The following is a 24,828-nucleotide window of genomic DNA, read 5'->3' as shown; positions in this document are numbered from 1 at the left end:
AACAAAAAATTCAATTAAAATACGAAACTAAATTAACAAAAAGATAAATTAAATTAAATCACGTAACTAAATTAACAAAAAATAATTATCCAATTAACTATATTTATAACTATTTATAATTAACAAAAAAATAAATTAAATTACGAAATTAAATTAACAAAAATATATATTAAATTAAATCACGTAACTAAATTAACAAAAAATAATTATCCAATTATTAATATTTATAACTATTAAATAAAACAAAAAATTAAATTAAATTACGATTAACCCAATTTTAATAAGATTTGATTAACCCAATATGAATATCCAATTAGTAATAAAGTCTGATTCAATTTTCAACGTAAAAACCCTAAATAAATTCGAACAAAAAATACAATACCTGCGCATATTATTACACAAATTGAAATAAATTCGAACAAAAAATACAATACATGATATTATTATTACACAAATTGAATAAAGAAAGTAGAAAATACATACCTTATAATGGAGTTTTTAGGGTTTTTGTGGAGTTTTTAGGGTATTTGTACGGTTGGTAGATGGGAATGGAGAAGAAGAATATGAACTGAAGAGGAGCGGTGAAGCAAAGAAGAATATGAACTGTGTAAGAATATGAACTGTGGAAGAAAATGAACTGAGAAGAAGAAGGCTCGTGTAGAAGAGATGGGTTGTGGTTGGGAAGGAGAGGCGGTATTGGTGGAAGGGGCGGTTCATTAAGATTACGCCCGATTTGATCAGACGGACAGGAAGAGTACGCCATAACCCTAAACCCTAATGAAAACCTACTGGGCGGAAATTTTGGTTACGCCCGTCTCAGGCGTAATAATATTTTACGCCTGACAAATTCATCACGCGGACAGAAGATGTCCGTCCGTACAATTCATCACGCGGACACCAGATGTTCGCCCGTCTGATCTCACACGTGCTGTGTGACCGTGTTTAACTCGGGCGGAATTTAGTTTTACGTTTCTTCGAGCGGTCATTTGGAATCCGTCTGATCAACGGGCGGAATTTAAGATTCCGCCCCTTACCAAACGTAATTTATATTTACGCTCGATAACAAACGTGATTTATATTTACGCCCGTTTGAAACGTAATTTATAATTCCGCGCAGAAATGAAACGTAACTAATACTTCCGCCCGTCTTCATGCGTAAAATTGTTTTACGCGCGACCAAATTTGGTCTTCTCCCCATAACGTCACAATACAGATTAAACTCATATTTAGTCTTTTTTTTTAGTCTTTGATCTTTGAGTTTAGTCGTACCATTGCAGTCGCTCTAAGAAACATAAGAACCGTCATTGGTGAATATGTGGAACTACGTAGATTAGAGGATGATGTTACGTAAGTGTTTTCTTTAAAATTGGTCTAGCTTCTAAAATTTACTGATTTCTCTATGCTTTCCATTCACTTAGATATTAGGAATTAGCATGCAACTATTATGTATATTCTAGTTTCGGCTAGTTAACCTCTTGTATCTTTTGCTAATGCATTCATTATTTCATGAATTTCACATTTTTTCCTTAATAAAATTTAGCCAATTTTTATTCAAAAAACAAATAAATATCCCAAAAAATAATTGGTTGAGGATTGAGCTGCCATTCTAGTATTGGGATAGATGCATGTTAAAATGGGTTCCACCCTCTCTCTTTATCAAGATAAATGCAGGGTAAGACTAGCATTTTCCTTATAAATTTCTTTCCACATTAATCGATGATTTTACATTGACGCCCAAATAAACTTGGAAAAAATTGGAGGAGAAATTCAAGGTTTATAATGACTAGCATTTGAGTTGGGAGTCAATAAAGTAGGTCTCATTCCTTCTCCCTCACAAGTTTTTTCTCCCTGAAATTTATGCGGGTGGTAGAATCATTTTTTCGTATATAAAAACATGGCGATTAAGTCATATGGACTAGATTAGCCAAAAAACGTTGCAGATTACACAAAAAGTGTCGCCTATTCTTTAACACTATTTCTCTTTCCAGATATATCTCGCATTCCAACTAGTAGCGAGATAGTTTCGCTGAACGTTTCAGCGCAGAGAAAATCAACTTTTCATTGTTTGGTTCAGCGCAGATTGGTTTATTTTTTGATCCGACGACTGAGATGGTTGCGTTGTTCCATTCAGCGCAACCTAGTTCTACTTTCGTTTTTCCATTCAGCGCGTTTATTTTTCGTTGTTCCATTCAGCACACCTAGATGTTAAATTAAAACTGTCATAGGACTTAGGAGGTCATCCAGCTTCCAACCTAGATGCTAGATTAGAATACCATCAGGACATAGCCTTAGCCAAATCCAAAAGAAGGCTCTTGAAAAAATCTCAAAATTCAACTCACGGTGAGTTCAGAAAGATTCTGCAGCATATGCTACTAGAAAAAGAACACGTGGAGTTTGATAGCGTCACACAATCCCATAGTTACCACTACAAAGTCAAAAACTAGTTCAGCTTCAACTAGTTGTTTTTTCATTTTATAAAGTACCAATAATCAAACACGGATAAAATTTTCCGAGAAACACACAAAAATGGTCAACGCCAAAGCAATCTCACTTCTCTGTTTTGCTGTATTCTTCGTCTCCATTCATCAATGTCAAGCAGTAGAAGAATCCGTAATCTTGAGTTCTTCAAAGCCTCGAGAATATGGATCATTCAAGATCCAAGAAGCAGCTGATTATCATTGTTCTTATACTGTAGCAATAAAAACTAGTTGCTCTTCAACCAGAATTACTCGTGATCAGATCAGTCTTTCATTTAGTGATGCCCGTGGAAACCAGGTAAACTCATCAAAAATCTGTTATTTTTGATTTGTAATCATCAAATTTCAATAACTGGGTCTGTTTTGATTTTGATTGTATTATTGTTGGATGATTGATTAATTTAGGTGTATGCACCAAGACTAGATGATCCAAAATCAAGGACATTTGAGAGATGTTCAACTGATACATTCCACTTATCTGGACCATGTACAGATAGAATCTGTCAGTTGTATCTATACAGGGCAGGATCTGATGGTTGGAAACCGGAGAATGTGAAGATTTTTGCTCCTAATTCAAGGATTTCTACATTTAACTTCAACGTTTTTGTTCCTTATGGAGTTTGGTATGGGTTTAATTACTGCAATCGATATGAGATATGATTCTTCCGTCATCTCATCTCTGCTGTATAATGTGTGTTGTATGAGAGAGTGAATACTACTATTTGATTAAAAATTTCCACTTTGCTGGAGAAATTGTATTCTGGATTCTAAGGTTGATTGAAGAATAGAAAGTCTTGTGTTGTTTTATTCTAAAGCTTTTCCATGAAATCCCTGCAAGTTTTATGGCTCCAAAGCTAGCTCCGGCATTTGATTTCGGTCTAAGAAACGATGCCATACATGATAATCTGAATTCTAGCTTGCACAAGCTTAACAAAAAGAAATTTTATTAATTAAAATCATCTGAATAGTACAATAAGTTGGATACTCTTGGGAAAAATCCTAACCTTCGCGTGGAGGTAGACCCTTGTTAAGCTAATTTACAACACTTGGAGGATGATTGTACCGGAACTCTAAACCTGAACCTTGCAACTTCTCATCCATGAGACAATCAAGTCGTTTAATCATCTCGGGTGTCAAGTAATTCTTCCAATCATCATTCTCACCTTTCCTGAAGAAGATTTTGTTTTCGATATGATTTTTCCAAGCTCCGGTCTTATTCATTTCCAAACTCGTCATGGTTTCAAAACTACATAATCTTGATATATCTTCAATGACTCCGTGCCTCTCTTCTTCTAAAGTGAAACCGCAACCCATGAATTCTGCAAGTCTCTTCAAATGAGTTATTGGTTCGTTCTTCAAATCTTCGTATTTCATGAACAACAATTTATGAGGCTTCTCTAAGCTCTCTTTCCAATACCCAAGCACATGATCCCAGAAGGGTCCGAATGTTGAGAGTTGAGACCCCATCGCAGTAAAACTCAAATGCTTCTTCAAGTGACAATGGCGGAAGATTATCAATGCTTGGTGGCAATGCTGCCCTCCGTTTGTTCACAAACTGCCATGCAGAGATGACGTTGTCTCGAGGGTTTCTGCACATATATACAATCTTGCAGTTTGCAGTATTCTTAATTGATTCTGGCAAAGAAGGGTATGGGACATGAGTACCTATGAGTCTGCATGCAGAATCATGAGTACTACTCGTAGTACTGAAATCACCAGGAATTGGACGCCAGTCGAAGAAAGGAACTAGGTCATGAGGTGAAGTGGTAAGCACTGGATGATGATGATAATTCTTAGAACCGGGAGAACAAGGGTAACGGAAACGGTTGACGGTGGTGAATGAGAGTGCTTTCAACCAAAGGGTGCCTGATTTGGGGAGTGTGGAAATAACCACATCGGTATCTGAAGCTTTGAAGTTCTGTTGAGCATTCTTTATGTCTTGAATTGCTTCAGCATAGGTCCAGAAGCCTTGATATTGATACATAACATCACGTCCTAAACCGGGACGTTCACCACCCTTAGGAAAATCAAGAGTAACTGCACAATTGAGGTTACTACTGTTAGTATCTTTGTTGGTTTCCGAAGTAGCCATGGATATATATGTATATAAAGAGAGATTTGTGTTCTGTTGAGCTAGAACGCAAATCGGATGAATATATGCGTTTTGATATGTGCGTTAATTACCAAGAATACAAACGTGACATCTCCAAGAATACAAACGTTAACAGATTAGATGAGTGTCAGGGGTTTTGTGGTTCATTTACCACCAAATTATTGCGGAATCCGACCCAATACTACTGGCTACACAATCACAACCACAAGTGTGCATTATTTACAGATGAGTGTTGGTGGATGGGACATGAACCTCTTCTTTCTACATTTCGTATTAAATTTTGGCTGGTCCCGTGACATCCTACCACCACGATCATATCTGAGCGACTGAGCATATAATTGATTATGTACAGAAATTTGCATTAAATTTTCAAGTCAGGCTGTCGAACAGTCGAAGCCGTAACTTCTCTCCTTACTGTTTGTCTCTTTACTTTTTCGTAACTGCTATTTTTTTTTTATTCGACAAAAAAATTTAATCTTGACGAGTTTCAAACTCTAATCTACGTTGGAACAGGCCAATAAACTTTGTGACTGCTCGACTTGACGCCCAAAAGTGAGCATAGGCATGTGAAACTACCATTGGATTTTCTTTCGAGATAAATCTCCGGAGAAAATGTTGTGTGTCTAGAATCGTTGGGTTTGTGAAGAATAGAAAAAACAAAACGATGTGTAATATGTATGAACAAGTCGTATGGTGTTTCAATGTTAAGCTTTTCCATGAAATCCTTGCAAGTTTTAAGGCTCCAAAGTTGCTTCCAATGTACTCATTTCTAAGACATGGTCTAGAAATTTTTGAATCACAGTTAGCTAGATTAGCAGCCCACGTCAGCTGGGACCACTGCCCAGCGTTGTTTGGTTCAGCGCAACCAATTTCAGCCGTCAGATCAAACTTTGTGATTTTTGTGATCCGTGTGATTTTTGTTATTATTGTGAGCGCTGAACCACTCAGCGCAAAGGTGATTTTTGTGGCGTTGAACCATTCAGGGCTTCAATCTCGCTGCTACTTCACCTGCGAGCACATGTTAGGAGAGAGAACTAGTGTTAACTTTTAGGTCACACTTTTTTTTTGAATTGCAACACTTAACTGCTAATCTAGCAGCTCAATCTAGCCCATAGGACTTAGTCTTAGGAGGTTGCCCTAGCTGACGTGGATTGCTAATCTAGCAGCTAGATTAGCACCCATAGGACTTAGCCTTGCACAATGCTTGTTTACTCCTGACTCATCTAAGTCGTCTAGATCTGAGCCATCTGGATCTGAGTGAAATCACCTGACTCATCTGGAGCAGACTCGATATGTTTGTTTTGAATCAGATCTGACTCACCTGACTCAAAAAACGTGAGTCAGTAGTTTGGTCCCGTGAGTCAAGAGTATTTTGTTATCTGACTCAAATGAGTCCGAGTCAGGGGTTATGTCTGAGTCAGAGGTCGAGTCAGATCTGACTCAAAATGCAAAACAAATGGTGTAACTGTTGACTCGGCCCGAGTCAGGGGTTGACTCAGATCCAGACGCCGAGTCAGCTGCAAACAAACAAGGTCTTAGCTCCTGGGTTGCAAACCATTATGAACAACCTGTTGAAACCTCACTAGAACCTGACTCAATGTTGATTCGGTTTGACTCGGTCTGGCTCGGGTCTGACTCAAAATCTGAATGAAACTTATGAGATCAATGTACTGAATATATACATAATATAATCAGAATTCTAGCGTGCACAAGTTTAACAAAAGAGATTTTATTTATTAAAATCAACCGAACTAGTGTCTTTCCCGTGCGTTGCACGGGATTAAGTTATTTGCGTTGAAAATATAGAGACGGGTCTCTCCTATTGTGTGAAAATGTATTATCTACTTTCTTAGAGACCGTTGTATATTAGCAGACCGAATTTGTAGCCTTAGCCAAAACAATTGGGCCGAAAATTTGGTCCCAGTTAAATGGGATATTACTTGAGCTGAAATTGTAAAGATTGTAGAGTATTAGCACATCAGCCTGCCTGTTTTGGACGACCAATCTTCGGTAAGCATTTTGAAGTTGATAAGTGACACATAGTTTACTGCGTTACACATCTCAGAGAATCGCTGATCTTAGTAGTTAGTTCTATGCACAAAACCTTCCTTGTCTGACTCATGAATTCGATCTCTTATAGATATTAATTAAATGATACTCATACTTTTCTCTTTTGGTACACATTTATAATGTCTCTCTAGTCCATATGAGTAATATGGTTGGCGGTCGGAAAATAATGCTTATTCTTTAAGTCCTAATTATAAGAAATATATGGCATGCTAAACGAATACCTGCAACATTTTTCTCCTTGGAGATCATGATATTAGAGAAGTGTAGAAAAAGGCAAAGTATAATTCAATTACAAAAGAAACATGTTATTACTCTGATCACAGTATGTACAAATATATCATAGCTCTATGGGATACAACTAAAACTGCTTTAAGTTTTCAATTAACAGTCAAATGAGGACCGAATAAAAACGACATAATCTTTCTCAACCGTACACTAACTAAAAGGACTCAAACGAAATCAGCGGCTTATCAGTTACAAACTGGTCATCTGAATCAAAAAGAAAATCAGAAGTTATAGTGCAACAACAGTTGGTTAGAATGAATACCTACCTGTGAAATCAGTAACAAATTTAAACATGCATGACAGTACCACAGGGAAGGGTAATAAGAGAGATTACCATTACTATATATGCTGGTAACGTCTTTGGTGGTCATACAGTCCAACTCCTGTCATTTAGCCATAACCCCGTTTTTACGCTCAACAACTGTACCTTCTAGAAAACCTTCAGAAAACTCCTAAAATATCTGCTTCAATATACTTGAAAAGTGAACATTTATGATGCCTCAATTTCTCACACGGGTAACAAGAGATTGATGTTTTACCGATAACGTCTCACCAGATCTGTAACATGGGAAACTACCAAAAATATTAACCACAAAACATACTCAATGAGAGAATAGAAAAAAAATAATTAAACGATGCATCTATACGATCGCCAATTAAATCCCACACCTCTCTTCTCGTTTCACAATGTAAAGCACTAACGACACCAGTGTCTCTGAATGCACACATACTCAAATGGGTTTTCTTCTGTCCAACATTAATTTGACAATTTTGAAATATAGCGAGAAGTTGTACCCACTGATGTTCTCATTTGCAGCTGAAAAACATAATGCACCAATAGCTTGCCAAAAAAATTCCAGGTTTCCGATGAGGTTCATTTGCTTTTTATAAAATTATGCTAGTGACTTATTAGGTAACGGGCAACAGTTGCTATGAGTAATCATACAAACCACCATTCCGACACTTTCCCATATTTGCTCATTAGTTACAATATAGCAAGAAGCAAGTATTTGACAACCATGATGAATAGAAATAGATGGTTTTGTAGTTCTTACTGATTGTAGGCTAACACCAATGTACCGGAAGAGTACAATGTACCCATGTTTTAGAAAATACAGCACTATAATCTTGTTGTTCTTCAAGAGAATATCATGAGCATTCACATAAGTAAGACGGTCCAATTGATGTAGCCATATGTACCTGATGAATTCGCTCCCAACATATCTTCTTTGGTAGTTTTTCTATTTGATAAGTTTATCCAAGAGTCCATTGATCAAAATTGCAACTGTAAGAAGCAAAATCATCATTAGACATTAATTATTTAAACTTCTGACCACTATTGAGAGACCCCCATTCTTAAATTTTAAAACAGCTTCACATAATAACACTGACATTTAGTCAAAATTCCGTGTTAACGAACATTAGTCGCCAATTAAATTTTAAACCAGCATTAGCACTAAAACCAAAAAACAAAGACATTAATTAGTTCAACTTCTAACCATTACTGAGACACCCCCATTCTTAAATTTTAAAACAGCTTCACATAATAACACTGACATTTAGTCAAAATCCCGTGTTAACGAACATTACTGAAAGAAAATTTTCTTTTATAGAGTTTCAATTTTGCTGCCAGTTTTTTCATCAATTAACCATTAACATATTATCACCAGATGAAGCGTGAGGCTTTTGATAGTGCAATAAATTGGATGTCGTATCCCAATTCTCCACTTCTAGTTTCATACCAATGTAATTTTTCTACTAAAAGAAGATGATAACAACAAAAGAGAAGGACACTATAATTCAATGGAGAAGAAGAAAACTAACTAAAAGAAGACGTCAACAACAAAAAGAAAGACACTGTAATTTAAATTTAAAAGGAAAAAATAAAATAACCTCCGAATGGTATATCTCCAGGCAGCATTGCCTCAATTCCCCACGATGAGATGTACAAACTTCCAGAGCTTAAGTCTGCTTCTACAGCCATAATCCTTTTACTTAGCAAAAGCAACTGCATCCAAATTGGGGATTTTGGATACTTGAAAAGGAGTTTGTTTCCAAAACCTCAGCAAAGACACATCACCTAACCCATACATTAGCATAGATGCTTCTTACTTCTTCGTTACAAATTAATAAATTACAAACCCCTCAGTTATATATCTTATAAACAATTGAAAACTCTTGAGAAGCAAAGAAGAAAGCATGAATATTACCAAGAAAATCCGGACGACAACATCTCAAACAAAATCAAAAGAGTCAAGACAAAATGAAATTATAAAAATACCATTTCAATTTCTTCGTAAATTAGTTTAGTTAAGCACAGTGCAGTGCAGCCCTTTCTTCAAATATGACTTTACCTTGATTATGAAATTTTGCAAGCTGCTCGATGCCACCAACCACATATAACACTGTAATACTACACATAATCCCCTTACCGGGGCAAGTATTTAACAGAACATAGCGTAAGTTAGCGCAACTGTAGTATGTCTTTTTCTTTTGAGTTCTCCTCAACCGGCTTAATGGCGTGTCCATCTTATACCAAAATTGCTGAATATAAAAATGTTTGAAAATCCAGAGGAAGAAAGTAACCTAAAACACATTTACATTCCTATAAGGAGTTTTAGTCATCAATAAAGGAAAACAGTTTGTACAGCACATGAATATTATACCTGCATAATCCCAGCAACTGCTTCTTTTGTTGTATTGAAGATTATACCTGCATATGAACAACACCATTTTAATCACCTTCGCCGAGATTTGAAAACTGTTTGATTAGTCGAGCGATCAAGATTGATAAGAAATTAGATTAGCTGGTTCAAAAATTACAATGCTCACAGAATCAAATAAATAAAATCTAGGGCATATTTGTTTCATGCCAGTGGGTAATTCATCATACCATATTTATTAAGCTTTTGATGTTCAGGAAGAAAAATCCTTATATCCTGATTCCAAGTCAAAACAAAAAAATCTCCGCAGTCATCATTATATATCGAGTTATGGAGAAAATAGCAGAAATGGGATTTTCGCAAACCAAATAGGGTTTAGTAGAAAAGTTAGACGCATGCAGTCAACCCAAGACGGAAAAAATAATGAGCTCTCCTCAACCGGCTTAATGGCGTGTCCATCTTATATCAAAATTGCTGAGTATAAAAATGTTTGAAAAGCTAGAGGAAGAGAGTAACCTAAAACACATTTACATTCCTATAAGGAGTTTCAGTCATCAATAAAGGAAAATAGTTTGTACAGCACATGAATATTATACCTGTATAATCCCAGCAACTGCTTCTTTTGTTGTATTGAAGATTATACATGCATATGAACATCACCATTTTAATCACCTTCGCCGAGATTTGAAAACTGTTTGATTAGTCGAGCGATCAGGCTTGATAAGAAATTAGATTAGCTGGTTCAAAAATTACAATGCTCACAGAATCAAATAAATAAAATCTAGGGCATATTTGTTTCATGCCAGTGGGTAATTCATCATACCATATTTATTAAGCTTTTGATGTTCAGGTAGAAAAATCCGTATATCCTGATTCCAATTCAAAACAAAAAAAATCTCAGCAGTCATCATTATATATCGAGTTATGGAGAAAATAGCAGAAATGGGATTTTCGCAAACCAAATAGGGTTTAGTAGAAAAGTTAGACGCATGCAGTCAACCCAAGACGGAAAAAATAATGATCTCTCCTCAACCGGATTAATGGCGTGTCCATCTTATATCAAAATTTCTGAATATAAAAATGTTTGAAAAGCCAGAGGAAGAGAGTAACCTAAAACACATTTACATTCCTATAAGGAGTTTCAGTCATCAATAAAGGAAAACAGTTTGTACAGCACATGAATATTATACCTGCATAATCCCAGCAACTGCTTCTTTTGTTGTATTGAAGATTATACCTGCATATGAACAACACCATTTTAATCACCTTCGCCGAGATTTGAAAACTGTTTGATTAGTCGAGCGATCAAGCTTGATAAGAAATTAGATTAGCTGGTTCAAAAATTACAATGCTCACAGAATCAAATAAATAAAATCTAGGGCATATTTGTTTCATGCCAGTGGGTAATTCATCATACCATATTTATTAAGCTTTTGATGATCAGGTAGAAAAATCCGTATATCCTGATTCCAAGTCAAAACAAAAAAAATCTCAGCAGTCATCATTATATATCGAGTTGTGGAGAAAATAGCAGGAATGGGATTTTCGCAAACCAAATAGGGTTTAGTAGAAAAGTTAGACGCATGTAGTCAACCCAAGACGGAAAAAATAATGAGCTCTCCTCAACCGGCTTAATGGCGTGTCCATCTTATATCAAAATTGCTGAATATAAAAATGTTTGAAAAGCCAGAGGAAGAGAGTAACCTAAAACACCTTTACATTCCTATAAGGAGTTTCAGTCATCAATAAAGGAAAACAGTTTGTACAACACATGAATATTATACCTACATAATCCCATCAACTGCTTCTTTTGTTGTATTGAAGATTATACCTGCATATGAACAACACCATTTTAATCACCTTCGCTGAGATTTGAAAAATGTTTGATTAGTCGAGCGATCAAGCTTGATAAGAAATTAGATTAGCTGGTTCAAAAATTACAATGCTCACAGAATCAAATAAATAAAATCTAGGGCATATTTGTTTCATGCCAGTGGGTAATTCATCATACCATATTTATTAAGCTTTTGATGTTCAGGAAGAAAAATCCTTATATCCTGATTCCAAGTCAAAACAAAAAAATCTCCGCAGTCATCATTATATATCGAGTTATGGAGAAAATAGCAGAAATGGGATTTTCGCAAACCAAATAGGGTTTAGTAGAAAAGTTAGACGCATGCAGTCAACCCAAGACGGAAAAAATAATGAGCTCTCCTCAACCGGCTTAATGGCGTGTCCATCTTATATCAAAATTGCTGAGTATAAAAATGTTTGAAAAGCTAGAGGAAGAGAGTAACCTAAAACACATTTACATTCCTATAAGGAGTTTCAGTCATCAATAAAGGAAAATAGTTTGTACAGCACATGAATATTATACCTGTATAATCCCAGCAACTGCTTCTTTTGTTGTATTGAAGATTATACATGCATATGAACAACACCATTTTAATCACCTTCGCCGAGATTTGAAAACTGTTTGATTAGTCGAGCGATCAGGCTTGATAAGAAATTAGATTAGCTGGTTCAAAAATTACAATGCTCACAGAATCAAATAAATAAAATCTAGGGCATATTTGTTTCATGCCAGTGGGTAATTCATCATACCATATTTATTAAGCTTTTGATGTTCAGGTAGAAAAATCCGTATATCCTGATTCCAATTCAAAACAAAAAAAATCTCAGCAGTCATCATTATATATCGAGTTATGGAGAAAATAGCAGAAATGGGATTTTCGCAAACCAAATAGGGTTTAGTAGAAAAGTTAGACGCATGCAGTCAACCCAAGACGGAAAAAATAATGATCTCTCCTCAACCGGATTAATGGCGTGTCCATCTTATATCAAAATTTCTGAATATAAAAATGTTTGAAAAGCCAGAGGAAGAGAGTAACCTAAAACACATTTACATTCCTATAAGGAGTTTCAGTCATCAATAAAGGAAAACAGTTTGTACAGCACATGAATATTATACCTGCATAATCCCAGCAACTGCTTCTTTTGTTGTATTGAAGATTATACCTGCATATGAACAACACCATTTTAATCACCTTCGCCGAGATTTGAAAACTGTTTGATTAGTCGAGCGATCAAGCTTGATAAGAAATTAGATTAGCTGGTTCAAAAATTACAATGCTCACAGAATCAAATAAATAAAATCTAGGGCATATTTGTTTCATGCCAGTGGGTAATTCATCATACCATATTTATTAAGCTTTTGATGATCAGGTAGAAAAATCCGTATATCCTGATTCCAAGTCAAAACAAAAAAAATCTCAGCAGTCATCATTATATATCGAGTTGTGGAGAAAATAGCAGGAATGGGATTTTCGCAAACCAAATAGGGTTTAGTAGAAAAGTTAGACGCATGTAGTCAACCCAAGACGGAAAAAATAATGAGCTCTCCTCAACCGGCTTAATGGCGTGTCCATCTTATATCAAAATTGCTGAATATAAAAATGTTTGAAAAGCCAGAGGAAGAGAGTAACCTAAAACACCTTTACATTCCTATAAGGAGTTTCAGTCATCAATAAAGGAAAACAGTTTGTACAACACATGAATATTATACCTGCATAATCCCATCAACTGCTTCTTTTGTTGTATTGAAGATTATACCTGCATATGAACAACACCATTTTAATCACCTTCGCTGAGATTTGAAAAATGTTTGATTAGTCGAGCGATCAAGCTTGATAAGAAATTAGATTAGCTGGTTCAAAAATTACAATGCTCACAGAATCAAATAAATAAAATCTAGGGCATATTTGTTTCATGCCAGTGGGTAATTCATCATACCATATTTATTAAGCTTTTGATGTTCAGGTAGAAAAATCCTTATATCCTGATTCCAAGTCAAAACAAAAAAATCTCCGCAGTCATCATTATATATCGAGTTATGGAGAAAATAGCAGAAATGGGATTTTCGCAAACCAAATAGGGTTTAGTAGAAAAGTTAGACGCATGCAGTCAACCCAAGACGGAAAAAATAATGAGCTCTCCTCAACCGGCTTAATGGCGTGTCCATCTTATATCAAAATTGCTGAGTATAAAAATGTTTGAAAAGCTAGAGGAAGAGAGTAACCTAAAACACATTTACATTCCTATAAGGAGTTTCAGTCATCAATAAAGGAAAATAGTTTGTACAGCACATGAATATTATACCTGTATAATCCCAGCAACTGCTTCTTTTGTTGTATTGAATATTATACATGCATATGAACAACACCATTTTAATCACCTTCGCCGAGATTTGAAAACTGTTTGATTAGTCGAGCGATCAGGCTTGATAAGAAATTAGATTAGCTGGTTCAAAAATTACAATGCTCACAGAATCAAATAAATAAAATCTAGGGCATATTTGTTTCATGCCAGTGGGTAATTCATCATACCATATTTATTAAGCTTTTGATGTTCAGGTAGAAAAATCCGTATATCCTGATTCCAATTCAAAACAAAAAAAATCTCAGCAGTCATCATTATATATCGAGTTATGGAGAAAATAGCAGAAATGGGATTTTCGCAAACCAAATAGGGTTTAGTAGAAAAGTTAGACGCATGCAGTCAACCCAAGACGGAAAAAATAATGATCTCTCCTCAACCGGATTAATGGCGTGTCCATCTTATATCAAAATTTCTGAATATAAAAATGTTTGAAAAGCCAGAGGAAGAGAGTAACCTAAAACACATTTACATTCCTATAAGGAGTTTCAGTCATCAATAAAGGAAAACAGTTTGTACAGCACATGAATATTATACCTGCATAATCCCAGCAACTGCTTCTTTTGTTGTATTGAAGATTATACCTGCATATGAACAACACCATTTTAATCACCTTCGCCGAGATTTGAAAACTGTTTGATTAGTCGAGCGATCAAGCTTGATAAGAAATTAGATTAGCTGGTTCAAAAATTACAATGCTCACAGAATCAAATAAATAAAATCTAGGGCATATTTGTTTCATGCCAGTGGGTAATTCATCATACCATATTTATTAAGCTTTTGATGATCAGGTAGAAAAATCCGTATATCCTGATTCCAAGTCAAAACAAAAAAAATCTCAGCAGTCATCATTATATATCGAGTTGTGGAGAAAATAGCAGGAATGGGATTTTCGCAAACCAAATAGGGTTTAGTAGAAAAGTTAGACGCATGTAGTCAACCCAAGACGGAAAAAATAATGAGCTCTCCTCAACCGGCTTAATGGCGTGTCCATCTTATATCAAAATTGCTGAATATAAAAATGTTTGAAAAGCCAGAGGAAGAGAGTAACCTAAAACACCTTTACATTCCTATAAGGAGTTTCAGTCATCAATAAAGGAAAACAGTTTGTACAACACATGAATATTATACCTGCATAATCCCATCAACTGCTTCTTTTGTTGTATTGAAGATTATACCTGCATATGAACAACACCATTTTAATCACCTTCGCCGAGATTTGAAAACTGTTTGATTAGTCGAGCGATCAAGCTTGATAAGAAATTAGATTAGCTGGTTCAAAAATTACAATGCTCACAGAATCAAATAAATAAAATCTAGGGCATATTTGTTTCATGCCAGTGGGTAATTCATCATACCATATTTATTTAGCTTTTGATATTCAGGTAGAAAAATCCGTATATCATGATTCCAAGTCAAAACAAAAAAATCTCAGCACTCATCATTATAAATCGAGCTATGGAGAAAATAGCAGGAATGGGATTTTCGCAAACCAAATAGGGTTTAGTAGAAAAGTTAGACGCATGCAGTCAACCCAAGACGGAAAAAATAATGAGCTCTCCTCAACCGGCTTAATGGCGTGTCCATCTTATATCAAAATTGCTGAATATAAAAATGTTTGAAAAGCTAGAGGAAGAGAGTAACCTAAAACACATTTACATTCCTATAAGGAGTTTCAGTCATCAATAAAGGAAAACAGTTTGTACAGCACATGAATATTATACCTGCATAATCCCAGCAACTGCTTCTTTTGTTGTATTGAAGATTATACCTGCATATGAACAACATCATTTTAATCACCTTCGCCGAGATTTGAAAACTGTTTGATTAGTCGAGCGATCAAGCTTGATAAGAAATTAGATTAGCTGGTTCAAAAATTACAATGCTCACAGAATCAAATAAATAAAATCTAGGGCATATTTGTTTCATGCCAGTGGGTAATTCATCATACCATATTTATTAAGCTTTTGATGATCAGGTAGAAAAATCCGTATATCCTGATTCCAAGTCAAAACAAAAAAAATCTCAGCAGTCATCATTATATATCGAGTTATGGAGAAAATAGCAGGAATGGGATTTTCGCAAACCAAATAGGGTTTAGTAGAAAAGTTAGACGCATGTAGTCAACCCAAGACGGAAAAAATAATGAGCTCTCCTCAACCGGCTTAATGGCGTGTCCATCTTATATCAAAATTGCTGAATATAAAAATGTTTGAAAATCCAGAGGAAGAGAGTAACCTAAAACACATTTACATTCCTATAAGGAGTTTCAGTCATCAATAAAGGAAAACAGTTTGTACAACACATGAATATTATACCTGCATAATCCCATCAACTGCTTCTTTTGTTGTATTGAATATTATACCTGCATATGAACAACACCATTTTAATCACCTTCGCCGAGATTTGAAAACTGTTTGATTAGTCGAGCGATCAAGCTTGATAAGAAATTAGATTAGCTGGTTCAAAAATTACAATGCTCACAGAATCAAATAAATAAAATCTAGGGCATATTTGTTTCATGCCAGTGGGTAATTCATCATACCATATTATTTAGCTTTTGATGTTCAGGTAGAAAAATCCGTATATCATGATTCCAAGTCAAAACAAAAAAATCTCAGCACTCATCATTATAAATCGAGCTATGGAGAAAATAGCAGGAATGGGAGACGCATGCAATCAACCCAAGACGGAAAAGATAATGGGATCTTTTTGCAAATCCCTCGGCTCGTTCACTGATCACAATGTGAAAAACATCAACCTCGGAAACGAATAAGATAAAGCGATCAATAAAGGATATCGAAGCGATAAATTACCAAGGTGCAATTGAATGAGAAAAGAAAAAAAGGAGATAAGGAGACTGTAAATGAATATCGCATAGGGTTTTGTTATCAACAAGGGGTAGTCATCACCCTAGGTTTTTGATGTGCAGCCGTAATATTCGTTAAAAAAAATATAACCTTGGCGTTTGTCGCTATTTTTTCCAGAGAGAATTAGAAGCGAAGAGAGGACGGTAGAAAAGAAATTAGGGTTTCAAGATTAGCTTTTAGGTGTTCGATATGTATCCAAAATAGAATGAAAATACTCAATTCCTATTGGTCGAGGGTTAGGAGCTCTATAATTCAAGTTTTTGACCTAACTTTCAATGTGAGGACGGCAATTTGTACACTAATTATATATACAATACAATAGTACAATAACTCGAAGACTCCTAAATTGGCTTGGGGAAAATCCTAACTTACGCGTCAAAGCAGACCCTTCTTAATCTAATTTGCGACACTTGGAGGATGATTATACCGGAACACTAAACCTGAACCTTGCAACTTCTCTTCCATGAGATAATCAAGTCGATTTATCATCTCTGGAGTCAAGTAATTCTTCCAATCATCATTCTCACCTTTCCTAAAAAAGATTTTATTCTCGATATGATTTTTCCAAGATCCGGTCTTATTCATTTCCAAACTCGTCATGGTCTCAAAACTACATAACCTTGATATATCTTCAATCACTCCTTGTCTCTCTTCTTCTGAAGTGAAACCGCAACCCATGAATTCTGCAAGTCTCTTCAAATGAGTGTTCGGTTCGTTCTTCAAATCTTCGTATTTCATGAACAGTACTTTATGAGGCTTCTCTAAGCTCTCTTTCCAGTACCCAAGCACATGATCCCAAAACGGTCCGAATATTGATATCCCATCGCAGAATAACTCGAATGCTTCTTCAAGTGACAATGGCGGAAGATTATCATTGCTTGGTGGCAGTGCTGCCCTCCGTTTGTTCGCAAACTGCCATGCAGAGATTAAGTTGTCTCGTGGGTTTCTGCACATATATACAATCTTGCAGTTTGTAATAGTTTTAATAGATTCTGGCAAAGAAGGGTAAGGGACATGGGTGCCTATAAGTCTACGTGCAGAATCATGCATAGTGACATCACCAGGAGGACTATCATCGGCCGGAGTTGGACGCCAGTCGAAGAAAGGAACTAGATCATGAGGTGAAACGGTAAGCACGGGATGACGATGATAATTGTTTGAAGCAGGAGAACAAGGGTAACGGAAACGGTTGACGATGGCGAAGGTGAGTGCTTTCAACCAAAGGGTGCCTGATTTGGGCAGTGTGGAAATAACCACATCTGTATCTGAAGCTTTGAAGTTCTGTTGCGCATTCTTTACGTCTTGAATTGCTTTAGCAAAGCTCCAGAAACCTTGATATTGATACATAACATCACTTCCTAAACTAGGACGTCCACTACCCTTGGGAAAATCAAGAGTACTTGCACCATCGTGGCTACTACAGTTAGTATCTTTGTTGGTTTCAGAAGTAGCCATGGATATATATGTATAACGAGAGCTTTATGTTCTGTTGAGTTAGAAATTTTTTTCTTTTCCCAAATCAGATGAAGCTAGCTAGTACACCATACGGAACCATATAGTATGCAATATGCGTTAATTATGTGACATCTCCACTTGCATTATTAACAGATGAGATGAGTGTCAGGGGTTTTGTGGTTCATTTCCCACCAAATTATTGCGGAATCCGACCCAGACTAGTTACACAATCACAACCACGAGTGTGCTATTATTAACAGATGAGTGTTGGTGGATGGGACATGACTCACATGCTTGTAGTAGTGATCAGTGTTATGATTACTGGTGGGGGACTGTCCAAAAGATTTTAGGGGCTGTCCATTTCAGATACTGCGGCAACTGGTAAAATGTCTTGGTGGCAATTGGTTAGGCATGGAGCTAAGACAAATGACTTGATCAGTAAACATGAAACCCTTGCAAAGCTCCATTTTAATAGTAAAGATAAACTGGGTGTAGAAAATGAAGAAATTACAACAGCATTTACCCTTTTGTTTGACAGTGTTGAATATGATAAAATCGGCAACACGTAAGAAGTATTCCCAACCCAACATCTTACCGCTTTATCTGTTATCAAATCCTAATTATAACCTAGTCCCTTGCAAGTTTAACCCATCGTGTCATGCATGACTGAATTTGTTATTGCACAAATTGTGCAGGTAACTCTTACATGAACAACCTGTTATTGAAACCTCGCTAAAAGTATTTCCTGGTAATACCTATCAATATATATTGTCTAGGTTCTCTACCATTCTTGCATATCCTTTCTAAGAATCACCTGCACCACCCAACCATAACATGTCAATTATTGCAGAATCTCCGAAGTACCTGCAAATATTTTCGGATGGAGTAGTAAAACGATTTGCACCCCCAATTGTTGATGCTTCATCAGAGCTAACCTATGGGTTTAGATCAAAAGATGTCATTATCGATCCGTCAAAGCCTATTTCAGGTAGGATTTTCTTTCCTGACACCAAAGATTCTACTGCGCAGCTTCCGGTATTGGTTTATTTCCATGGGGGTGGGTTCTGTATTGGTTCAACAACTTGGTGTGGTTATCATCATTTCCTAGGTGATTTATCAGTTGAATGCAGGTGTATTGTTCTTTCAGTCGATTACCGTCTTGCACCAGAGAATAAACTGCCAATAGCTTATGAAGATTGCTTTGCTTCACTTAAATGGCTTAGCATGAAATCTCACTCTGATCCATGGCTGAGTGGCGCAGACCTTTCTCGAGTTTTTCTCTCAGGAGATAGTGCAGGAGGCAATATAACTCACCATGTAGGGATACGAGCATTACAAGATAATGAATGTTGTGTGAAGATCTTGGGATTAATACCTATTCACCCGTACTTCGGGAGTGAGAAGAGAACAGAGAAAGAAATGGCTGAGGGTGAGGATGCGGAACAAGAAGTTAAGTCGAACGACATGTTTTGGCGATTGAGCTTGCCAGAAGGATCAAATCGTGATCATTATGCTTGTAACTTTGAGAATCTAGAGCTGTCAGAAGCTGAATGGAGCAAGTTTCCGAAAGCAGTAGTTTATGTGGCTGGTCTGGATTTTTTGAAAGAGAGAGGAGTTAAGTATGCAAACTATCTGAAGAATAAAGGTGTGAAAGTAGAGCTGATTGAAGCTGAAAACGAGAAACACGTGTATCATGTGTTTCTTCCAGAAGCCGAGTCGACTCGTTTGCTCCAACGTCAGATGAATGCTTTCATAAATCAGCCATAAGCATAGGTTTTTCATGGTAGTGTGCCTCATTGCATGTTCCTGTCTTCTCTAATCAGTGTCTCTTTCTATATCTAGTTCATTTTTTATGTCTCTGTGCCAAGGGTAATTCCTGCATATGCTAATTACGAGTGTTTTTAACTGAGGTAAATGATTGATGCTCATGCTGTGGGGTGTATTGCAATATAAACTATGGCAAAATCAATAATCTTAACAACATTAAAGTATCAGAAGTTTCAGATAAATCGATTACATAAACCTATTTCAGACCTTACACTAAGCCTTTTTCCGAGCCTGCAACTCATTCTTCAGACTCAATCCACATTACTGCTTCTATTCGTCAAAGGTGCTCATGAAACCACCTGTAAATCCAGCTCCATTGCAGTCCCCACATAGCATCTCCTTTTTGCCTCTGCCAACAAATAAGTTTGCACACACCGATTATAATTAGCTCCTTTACGAACACAAACAGCACCAATCTCCCAGAACTGGAACAGAAGTTATATAACAATGTGGCAATCCACCAAGATTATTCTCGTAAAAGTAAATGAGCATACCTGCAAAGCCAACATAAGCCACCTGCTTTGAACCGTCCATCAAAATGGTCGACAGAATTCACCCCATTACCTTCGCACTGAGAGCAAGCCACGGCACCTGGCAATTAGAAAGAAATGGTGTTACAGCAATTACCAAGTGACAATCAAAGAATAACATCCAGCTCCGAAGGAAACCCCAAATCACTCCATCTCCAAAATTCACAATAAGCGTAGTACGCATGCATTGTAATTAGCAATTTAAAATGACTCTCCATCAAGGACTCGAGCTTTAAGCACATTTTCGACACATAAACTTACCCAAACCCTCTTAGTCTAAATCTAACCCCAGGAACACAGAAGCGGAACAACCAATTCCGATTGAGCATCGAATTTTGTTGGAATTCCGAACTTCTCACCCATCCATGAGATATTCAAACTCCTCCCACACACAACATTTCAATACACTACTACCCCTTCTGAAGTACTATAAAGTGTGACACTCTTGGTAACTATCATAAGTTCCATAGTGACAGTGTACAGCTAAAACACTAATACGAGATTCAATTGGAAATTCTCACTTACCATTTCCCTCACAATTTTTACAAACTATGCTCGATACTTTCACGGCTGGAGGACTTGGATTAGCATCAGCCTTAGCATCGGCCTGCAAATTACACGGCCAAACATTAATGAATCCCCGGAAAATTCGTCAAAATTTTGTGTTAAGCTGAGGATACATAAGCACATACCCACACCAAAACTCAGTGAGCAAAAAACAGATAAAGACATAAACCCTAACCTTAACGACAATTAAGTGAGGTCTAGCTGTCTGAGAGCTCCTAAATATGTCACTGTTTACCCGAATCACCTTAGGAGCATTTGGGTTATTGATTAAGAACCCTAAAATTCATAATCCAATCAAACAATCACCATCAAAATTTCAAGAAAACAAAACAAAAATTAGATTTTTTATTTTCATTGAAATTTAAGGAAAATTAGGAACAAAGTTAATTATATACCTGGTCTGTTTTGAGCTTTGATGGCATTTACTGGTGAGTAACAAAGGGTATTCGCCATTTTTTCAAAATTGATTAGAAATTTGAGCTTCCAAAAATGGTTAGAAATGAGTAACTGCAAAAACAGAGTCTGTCTATCACTCTGTTTAGTGGTGGGAAGCAGAAGAGAGAACCGAACAGATAAGGGAATCTCCGAATATTCAGACAAATTTAACCACTTATTTACCGTAACAACCCTTATCTTCTCGAACCAAATAAGGGTATTATAGTAAAAACATCACTAGTCATGTCCTAGAAGGAACCTCGACTGAGCCACACAAAAATTTGTAAGAAAAAAAATGGCAACAAGTTTCTTATCAGCTTCTCATCTTCTCCTATCTCCAAGTAAGCATTTTTTTACACTATACTAAAAACTTAAATCTTAGAGTGACATTTTTTCGAAAAGGATGATAATTGCTGTTTTTCATTAGATGGAGAAGCAAGAAAATGTAGATTAATGGATACTACTCAGAGTTTGTTCTTGAGTAACAAAAATGGGGTTATTTCCAAATCTCATGGCAGTTTTGTTGTCAAATCAATGGTTAGTAGGACTTGAAACTCTCAATTTCCACACATACATTATCTTCATTTTCTAGTCCTTAATCATGGTTGGTTATTGCCAGTTTGGAATGGGAAGAAAAAAGACTACTGTTGTGAAAAGAGAAACTGTGATTCCCGACCCAGATTACCGATTACCAGTTGCCTTTCTTGGTGAGTATCGGATTAATCTTTACTCACGATGCAATATTTGGATCCAATTCGGTCATACTTGATGCCCTTTCTACTCATTGTTGCCTAGATGTTGGAATTTGCCTTGAATTTGTTGGTAATAAGCTTAGTTGTTCTGCAACAGTTACTTGTTTTGATGAAATTCGATTAGAGCAACATAACATCCTTCTCGTTATAAACAGGCTTAGCCGGTGGATTAGCATATACTGATAATCTATTTGGGGCGGTACCGGTTGGTCTCATTGGATTGTTGTTACTAGTCCAGGTAATTTGCATTTGTACCTGCTTAATTTCTGTTTTTTGATTAATGAAAATGATTTAGTATAATAAATCTGAAGGTAAAGAACTACAAAAAGCAACCAAGCTATAGAAAGAACGCAGACATATACATTGCTTGCGAAGAGCAATAACTAATCAGGACATAGTACAACCCCATTTACGTATGCGGTGAGATACCAACTTCCCATTTTGGTTATTAAGAGAGTTAGGCACCACTTCCTGACAAAATTCAAGGTTATGGGGACGGCAAATGGAACTTTGTTGCTTATGATGTTAGTTACCATTTATGAATAAAAACCTGAGTGTTTCTGAGGCTCCAGCTATGTCAAATTGGTATACTGAACATAGTATTTTATGTTTGTTGCTGCTTAACATGGGTAACAGAAAGAAGGACATATGTACTAGTTAAGTTATTACCGGTTTGTCCTTGCCTTTGCTTAACTTACTAATCAACGTATCCATTTTTTTTCCTCAGTCGACTCGGGTGAAATTTGTATTCGATGACGAAGCACTGGTTTGTTCTCTTGCATCCCCAAAATGGTGTTGATTTCTTTTTGGTATTTTGAAAAGAAATTAAACATGGATAGTGCATTCAACTAGGTTGGAAGCATTCATTTTTTATAATAGTTCAATTGGTTTGGGACTTAAATGCATTTAGACTCCACATTGTAAGCGCCATCTTTAGCAAAACTAAAAAACGCTTTTTCCTCTGAAAAAATTTCATACTTTCAATCCTTGCTTGTGAAACATATTGAGAAGTTTCGTATCTAGTGTAACGTGTGCGAGTTTGTTGATGATTTAGGAAGTGAAAATTGGAGAGCAACTTGAGGAATCAGGTGAAAACGCTTTTGTTGGTGGAAAAAACCGTTGGAAGTAAGTATGCTCTCATTTATAGCTTCTTTGGATAGCACATCAGAAGTAGTTTTTCGACTTTTAGAAGTCAAAAAGTCAAAAGTCAGTTTGGCTGTCAAATTTCAAAACGACTTTTAAAAGTCGAAAAGTTAACTTTTTGTGAAACAGAATAGTTTTGCTCTGACTTCGACCTTCTGGAGAAGCAGAAGTCAGAAATAGATTTGTTTCCAAACACGCTATATCAAGGTATAAAGAAGCACGACTCCGAGTTTATATTTCTTTTTCGTCTTTTCTTTTTACTGCAGATACTCATCATTTGTTAATTGGGAATTGTGGTGGCCAAACTTTCCCATCTTGGTGTACTTCAAGGAGACCCAGACAAAGCCTGAAGGACAAATTCATTTCTTTCCTGTGATTTTTGTAAGTAATTCAGTAGTTCAATAGAAATTGAACAAACCTCATATTCTTTTTTCTTTACAATTTCAACATTTATATACTGGTCACATGAGCACAAGTTTGTGAATCTTCTTCTATTCAAGTTAACTAGCTAGCATTGTAATTTCACTCTCTTGGGAACACATACAGAATGGGAAACAACTTTACGATGTTATGGTGGAAAGAGCTGGTCCTTCGAAGACAAGTGGACCCAAATAGTCAGCAAAAGACTTTTTATATCCAACTAATTGTAACAACAACAGCAACAACGATTGCGATATTGTCATAACCAGCTCTAAAGAGATGGTAAGGTATGGATTTGAGCAGTTCAATGTATTCAAGTATAATTGTATAAAGGCATACAAAGACCAACCCTATGGTTTCAGTGCAATTTGACGACATCATCATAGTTTTCTATATACATTTGTAAGGACACGGTTGAATACATACTATGATCGTTGAATAATGTGCTTAAATTTCTTTTGTTTTGTTTGACACTGACTGTAATATAAACTTTGCTTTTCAGAGTTCATCTGTTCATAAATTTTATTTTAGGCTTTTTAGGTTTTGTTGCATACATAATAATGACTTGTTGTTGGCGGCAGCTTAAATCCAGAGAAAAAAATGTCCGCATAGCTGGATTATGGAGCATCAGCCAAAAAGGATCAGCATGCAGTGATCAAATTCTTAATTATACTATTTTGATTTTCATCCATATAAATCAGTTATATACATAGATTAGATATCTGAGTTCATCATCGTGATTGACACGTTTTTCTAGAAGGGGCGACTGAAATTTTGGCGATAGTAAATACTTGATAGCATCCATAAATAAATAGTATCCAGTATTTTCTCAAAATCAACTAGTTCGCAATCTCACCAGTTCAGTTCGTGTGCGCGAGTTAATTGAGAGATTAAAAATCAAGTCTTTATATTTACAAGTTCAAATCTGTCAACTGGTGAAACAGTTTGAGAACTTGACGAACTAACTTGACTACTTCTCATAGCTTGCATTCTTCTTTGCAATGCT

General features: G+C 36.1%; 6 protein-coding genes across 7 annotated transcripts; 3 read left to right on the top strand and 3 right to left on the bottom strand.

Annotated features, from left to right (window-relative positions):
- The first annotated feature begins 2,468 nt into the window (after positions 1-2,468).
- On the top strand, positions 2,469-3,284 carry LOC113341047 (embryo-specific protein ATS3B-like). The gene is made up of 2 exons (XM_026586083.1): positions 2,469-2,775; positions 2,883-3,284. Exons 1-2 carry the CDS (start codon positions 2,527-2,529, stop codon positions 3,135-3,137), a joined length of 504 nt encoding a protein of 167 aa, XP_026441868.1. The 5' UTR covers positions 2,469-2,526; the 3' UTR covers positions 3,138-3,284.
- A 577-nt stretch (positions 3,285-3,861) lies between these two features.
- On the bottom strand, positions 3,862-4,569 carry LOC113340962 (cytosolic sulfotransferase 15-like). Its single transcript, XM_026586007.1, has one exon. The coding sequence runs from the start codon at positions 4,567-4,569 to the stop codon at positions 3,862-3,864; it is 708 nt and encodes a 235-aa protein (XP_026441792.1).
- A 12,468-nt stretch (positions 4,570-17,037) lies between these two features.
- Positions 17,038-18,148, bottom strand: LOC113340961 (cytosolic sulfotransferase 5-like). The gene has a single exon (XM_026586006.1). It carries the CDS (start codon positions 18,146-18,148, stop codon positions 17,090-17,092), a length of 1,059 nt encoding a protein of 352 aa, XP_026441791.1. The 3' UTR covers positions 17,038-17,089.
- A 664-nt stretch (positions 18,149-18,812) lies between these two features.
- LOC113341001 (probable carboxylesterase 6) lies at positions 18,813-20,018 on the top strand. Its single transcript, XM_026586043.1, has one exon. The coding sequence runs from the start codon at positions 18,983-18,985 to the stop codon at positions 19,913-19,915; it is 933 nt and encodes a 310-aa protein (XP_026441828.1). The 5' UTR covers positions 18,813-18,982; the 3' UTR covers positions 19,916-20,018.
- A 63-nt stretch (positions 20,019-20,081) lies between these two features.
- Positions 20,082-21,643, bottom strand: LOC113341003. Of its 2 annotated transcripts, none has more exons than XM_026586046.1 (5): positions 21,468-21,643; positions 21,248-21,348; positions 21,031-21,100; positions 20,470-20,566; positions 20,082-20,324 (listed from the first exon to the last, which is right to left on the bottom strand). In XM_026586046.1, exons 1-5 carry the CDS (start codon positions 21,523-21,525, stop codon positions 20,246-20,248), a joined length of 405 nt encoding a protein of 134 aa, XP_026441831.1. In that variant the 5' UTR covers positions 21,526-21,643; the 3' UTR covers positions 20,082-20,245. The 2 variants fall into 2 exon arrangements, with proteins under 2 accessions (XP_026441831.1, XP_026441830.1); XM_026586045.1 differs by having other exon boundaries at positions 21,031-21,112; positions 21,468-21,641.
- A 100-nt stretch (positions 21,644-21,743) lies between these two features.
- LOC113341002 lies at positions 21,744-24,330 on the top strand. The gene is made up of 8 exons (XM_026586044.1): positions 21,744-21,848; positions 21,935-22,044; positions 22,127-22,214; positions 22,415-22,497; positions 22,987-23,025; positions 23,314-23,384; positions 23,669-23,783; positions 23,949-24,330. The coding sequence occupies exons 1-8, from the start codon at positions 21,803-21,805 to the stop codon at positions 24,015-24,017; spliced, it is 621 nt and encodes a 206-aa protein (XP_026441829.1). The 5' UTR covers positions 21,744-21,802; the 3' UTR covers positions 24,018-24,330.
- Positions 24,331-24,828: the final 498 nt, after the last annotated feature.

Source organism: Papaver somniferum, unplaced genomic scaffold, assembly GCF_003573695.1.
Source record: "Papaver somniferum cultivar HN1 unplaced genomic scaffold, ASM357369v1 unplaced-scaffold_24, whole genome shotgun sequence".
Lineage (NCBI taxonomy): Eukaryota > Viridiplantae > Streptophyta > Magnoliopsida > Ranunculales > Papaveraceae > Papaver > Papaver somniferum.
This window is presented reverse-complemented; position numbering and strand designations above follow the sequence as displayed.

Coding starts and splice junctions, on each gene's coding strand:
- LOC113341047 (XM_026586083.1), top strand. CDS start 2,527: ATGGTCAACGCCAAAGCAATCTCACTTCTCTGTTTTGCTGTATTCTTC. Junction 2,776..2,882: donor GTGATGCCCGTGGAAACCAG/GTAAACTCATCA, acceptor TGATTAATTTAG/GTGTATGCACCAAGACTAGA.
- LOC113340962 (XM_026586007.1), bottom strand. CDS start 4,569: ATGGCTACTTCGGAAACCAACAAAGATACTAACAGTAGTAACCTCAAT.
- LOC113340961 (XM_026586006.1), bottom strand. CDS start 18,148: ATGGCTACTTCTGAAACCAACAAAGATACTAACTGTAGTAGCCACGAT.
- LOC113341001 (XM_026586043.1), top strand. CDS start 18,983: ATGTCAATTATTGCAGAATCTCCGAAGTACCTGCAAATATTTTCGGAT.
- LOC113341003 (XM_026586045.1), bottom strand. CDS start 21,525: ATGGCGAATACCCTTTGTTACTCACCAGTAAATGCCATCAAAGCTCAA. Junction 21,349..21,467: donor CAAAGCTCAAAACAGACCAG/GTATATAATTAA, acceptor TATGAATTTTAG/GGTTCTTAATCAATAACCCA. Junction 21,113..21,247: donor CTCACTTAATTGTCGTTAAG/GTTAGGGTTTAT, acceptor TGTAATTTGCAG/GCCGATGCTAAGGCTGATGC.
- LOC113341002 (XM_026586044.1), top strand. CDS start 21,803: ATGGCAACAAGTTTCTTATCAGCTTCTCATCTTCTCCTATCTCCAA. Junction 21,849..21,934: donor TCATCTTCTCCTATCTCCAA/GTAAGCATTTTT, acceptor GTTTTTCATTAG/ATGGAGAAGCAAGAAAATGT. Junction 22,215..22,414: donor ATTACCAGTTGCCTTTCTTG/GTGAGTATCGGA, acceptor CGTTATAAACAG/GCTTAGCCGGTGGATTAGCA.